This window comes from Salvia hispanica, chromosome 5 (genome assembly GCF_029641045.1).
Source record: "Salvia hispanica isolate PSC_SH4W2 chromosome 5, Shi_PSC_v1, whole genome shotgun sequence".
NCBI classification, from domain to species: Eukaryota; Viridiplantae; Streptophyta; class Magnoliopsida; order Lamiales; family Lamiaceae; genus Salvia; species Salvia hispanica.
In genome coordinates this window covers 33,000,183-33,004,930 of record NC_142696.1, presented here as the reverse complement: position 1 = coordinate 33,004,930, position 4,748 = coordinate 33,000,183, and the positions used below count along the sequence as shown (strand labels likewise).

Genomic DNA, 4,748 nt, shown 5'->3' with positions numbered 1-4,748 from the left:
TTCGTGGGGCATGCGTACGTGGCGGTAGGAGAGTGGATAGAAGAAGACAGCTCAATTAAATCTGAGGAGCCCAAATAGTGTGGCGTTGAAATTTCTTGAACGTTTTCTACTAATTTAAACCAATATTAATTAGAAGCGTAACAACTAACAACAGTATGTAAATAATGTCTCTTATATTACTACTATTGTTTATTTTCTTTTTGTGTGTACATGCAAGAAATATCTGCATAAGTTATCCCTTTCTGTGTTAGATATTTGACTGGAATCAATAGAAAGGAAGTGCATAAGCCTTTTCGAATTTAATTTGGACCTGATGACCTTTGGACCGAAGAAAGTGATAACATATTTTAAGCATAATTTATTCTATGAATGCTATATGGAGAAATAGAAAATAAGTTTTACATCATACACTTGATACATTCTACATTCACATGGTAATTATGGGGCCCTCATGTTTGAACAGAAATAAATCAAGAAGAATGTTATGATTACAATTTGTTTGTTTTTAATAAACAATGATTAATAAGAGTGGCATTTGTTATGCCTTGTGCTTCCTTTTATTTTTGTAAATCTGAGGAATATTTTCTTACCAATAATTGAAGTCCTCAAACATCTGTTTGTCCTACAAAATATTAATCTTTTTATCCAAACGGTCATGCATAGCATAACTGTATAAGATCCATAGCACAACTTGACATGGTTATAGCTTATATGGTTCTGTGAAATTTTGTTATGAAGCAAGATATAATTGTCATCAGCTTCGTATGAAGAGGTACATGCTGTGATTTGTAGTTGATGCTGCCTGTCCGCCCCATTTTGAAGATTCAAAATCTGCACTTGGTAATATTTTCTGAGATTACAACTGTTGCAGTATCTGTTTGCTGCCTATTTTTTTGTTTGAATTCAAAAAGGTATCCTCAGCTTTGTCTCTGGTATTGTAGTAGCATGAAGATTTGTAAGGAGCTCCAGTGTCAATACTTGCTAACAAGCAGGTAACTGTGTCATCCTGGTTAAATGTTAATTGAGGAGGATAGTTCATTACTTGTCTTGTAGTATCATTTCATCGCATTTAATACGACTTCGAGTTATCTCAGTCTTCTTATGCAATCAAGGCTTTGGTGTTTTTCTTTCAGTCTTTTTTAGAAGAATAGATAATGTAAACTAAAGAAGATAGGTTGAACAAAAAGAAGTTTGAACAAGTACCCTGCTGTGTTCTTGTGCTGCACAGGATCTTGAAGAAGCCGTATCAACTGATAACTCCCTCGGTATCTGGACATCGATAAATTAGACGATCGAGATTATAAATTTCAAGCTAATTCCGATTTCCACTTAAAGGAATGTAACCAACTTGTAATATGTATTGCAGAATGGGGATAAAGGAGGCTGTGAACTGGCTGGTAGATGCAATGGAAAGAAGCAAGATAAGTGAATGTTGAGGCTTCGTGCTGGAAGCAATATTGTTAACAAGTGATTGAATACGACCCAACTCTTCATATAATTCCGTACATAAAATATAACTGGCCATTACAATTCAAACTTATACAACAGATCTTTACCAGTAACATTGGTCATTTCAAATCCATTAGGCTTATTGCTACCATAGCTCTATTCCGGATTAGTTCAGCACAGAAGAAGCATGGGCACTGGTTTTTCCCTTTGCAGCTGGTTGAGGTCCTGCCAAGAATCAACAGCAATAGGAGAGAATGAATTTCTTGAATACAACATCAAAGACTTGGGGTGCAGTAAGACAGTTTCCTTCAATATGGAAACAGGCATGGTGATCCTGTACAATGCATGTATATAGATAGATATTGCTTGATGTTGTCATCAAATTCAGCTGAAACTTGAGTTGCAGAAATAGATGACCAATTGGCACTATCATTCTCTTCATTGAAAGCCACACTTGAGGATACATGTCTACAAATTGTGTTGAATCCACCACACCATCTAAGAAACATTAACCAATGAGACCATTTCTACTCCTTCACATATGACATTAAATCCCAGTCTAGTCTACTCCAAGCATAATTCAAGTCTTACTGCCACAATCATACAGTGCTAGTTCTAGATTATGCACAAATTCTGTTGCCATCCCACACCATAATGTATAGCCATGTCTATGCCAAACAACTCTCTGAACAAGAGGACATTGCAATGATCTAAGCCTCAGATTAAAAAAAAATCAGAATTGGGGATTTTCCCTTATATGAATCAAAATATGTAGTGTAAATGTTTTTAATAGAAATGAGGAGGCTTACTAGATGATATAAGGGCTTTAGGCCTGGTTTTGAACAAAATCTTGTGGCGAATAACTCCAATCACGTCTAATTCCACCCTTTTTGAATCTGAATCTGACTCATCCCCAACCTCGATCTTCTTCAACACTAAAATAGGCTTTTTCAAACTCTGTTTTGATCCGGTCAGCTCATGGTACCCCACTACAAGTGTGTAACTTTCCTGAAAACCCCCAAAAATACAACATTTGAAACTCATCAAATTCTAAGCGAGATCAAGGAAAGTGGATTAGTGGGAAACAAATTGATTGTTTATACCTCGGAAGAAGGGCGGCAGAGAAGGCCGATTTGGAGGTTTTGGATGCGGTCTTGGAATGAGGGCTGGGCTTCGACGGTGCCCTGAAGCTCCACAATCGCCCATTCAGGGCACTGCCTCTCTCCGCAACTGCACTTCACCTGTATTAGCATCTCCGATTTCAAATCTCACTCCTTTCTACGGTGGGGTGTGTGTGTGTGTGTTTGTGAGGGTTTTGGGGGTGGATGATTTGGCGGGAAAGGTCTTAACTCAATGCTTTTTCCCTCGCAAGAGATAGTAGAACGCAGTCGTTTAGGGATTCGGCTTATGCTTCGATTTTTTTTTTTTTTTTTTAAATGAAGCTCGTCTTCTTTATAATTAAGGATTGTAGGGGATGATGAAATGTTGCGAGAATCTACGGTGGATGTTGTTAATTATCTTCGGTTCAAAATTCAAATCAAAAGAAACAAAGTCATAAAGTCTTTACTCTATGAAATTTAACATGGTATCTAAATCAGGGAAATCTTCTACAAAATGTTTGTCTTTCACAGTGTATGCATGGTACAAATTTTCCGGCCCCTAAAAATAGGAATGTCCTCTAAAAATAGAAATTTTGTAAACGACAAGAGTTTTAATGCTAAAGTGGTGAAATATGAGAGAAATAGCAAGAAGAAGTAATTGAATATTATTAGTAAAAAAAGTGGCCACCTCGTACCAAAAAATGGAAATAAACTACTTTGTGCGTCGGACCAAAAAGAAAAAATTGACAATTAAACAAAACTTTGATAACATGAGAACACAACATTTACATATATAATGTCCTGAAAATCTACATTGACGTCAAGTAGATCTTCTCCCGAAAAATGATCAAGGAATGAAAAAACATAACAAAAACTATTATACATTTTCATTGATTCAGTTATGGAGTGGATTTGGGCCACCAGGAACAAGCCTTTTTGACACAGTGTTCAAGTTTTTGGCTTTGCTTCGATTCCAGTACTTAGGAACTGTTGCGAAGTGTCGAAGAAAAGTGTAATGAAACTTGGCTCTAATTCTTACTTCATTAGCTGCAGCATCAATGTTTCTGCAACTTGTTAGATGCATCTGCGCACACAAAATCATTAACATCACCACCAACAATGAACATCTCATGTCTGAATCAACTTTGAAATTAAACACCCCCACCTATAGCTCTATGATTTTGCAGTTGATATTAATTAGAGTATGGTGTTTGTTTGTAGCTATATGACTTTGATCAGATTTTATAACATATTTATAGCGAGGATTAATTGAAGATCAGAACCCACTTCTTTACGCGTACCACAAAATATGGTTTTGTGTTGTAAAAGTCCACTTTTTTGGCTTAAACTACTCGTTGACTTCTTATTTAATATTCTTCAGCCTGCACTATCATTTGTGTACGGATTCATGGTTGTAGAGAATCAATTGGAAAATACTAGTACATGTCTTTGTCCCAAATTGATGTCACATTTCATTTTTATAAAAAACTTGTCCCTCGTATCAATATACTCCCTCCGTCCCATTAAATATGCAACATTTACGAATCGACTATGTAGTGTTGTTTTGTAAGTTAATGGAAAGAGGATAAAATAAGAGAGATGAAAAAATAGCGATAGCAATATTTCAATTCTAGAAAACTTTTCATTTTTAATGGGACAAATTAAAAAGGAAAACGTTACATATCTAATGGGACAAAGGGAGTATAAAATTATATGATCTCTATTCACTTTACACACAAAACAATAATATCTCTTAAAATTTCGTTTCATCACCCAAATGTGACATCTATTATAGGACCGAGGAATTATATAAATTTAATTTAGAATAAATACTTGAAGAATGTAAGCTGTTAAATGTACACGCTCCAAATGGTGGTTACTAGTTAGCCACAAATCAAAAGAATAAGAGGTCATATATATAATAAAATAAACGAAAATACAGATATAGCAATAAAGTCAGAGGGCTAGTATATGAATTTAAATTTTGGTCAACTTTCCAAATTCCAAGTACTTGAATAAATTGGTAATACAGACTGATGTATATACCCATTGATAATTTGATATAGACATAGTTGATGTTAAAATTATATAAATAGCGTATTCAAACAAAAAGTCTTGTGGCCGGTTGCATCGTTAATTTAATCTCAATCCTCAGTGTTGGTATTGAAATTAACAAAATTAACCTTAAAGTTCAAAAAG

At 35.0% G+C, this 4,748-nt stretch overlaps 1 protein-coding gene across 1 annotated transcript; it reads right to left on the bottom strand.

The window, feature by feature from the left end:
- Positions 1-1,471: 1,471 nt before the first annotated feature.
- LOC125187824 (chromosome transmission fidelity-like protein) lies at positions 1,472-2,873 on the bottom strand. The gene is made up of 3 exons (XM_048084469.2): positions 2,553-2,873; positions 2,259-2,457; positions 1,472-1,674 (listed from the first exon to the last, which is right to left on the bottom strand). Exons 1-3 carry the CDS (start codon positions 2,700-2,702, stop codon positions 1,616-1,618), a joined length of 408 nt encoding a protein of 135 aa, XP_047940426.1. The 5' UTR covers positions 2,703-2,873; the 3' UTR covers positions 1,472-1,615.
- Positions 2,874-4,748: the final 1,875 nt, after the last annotated feature.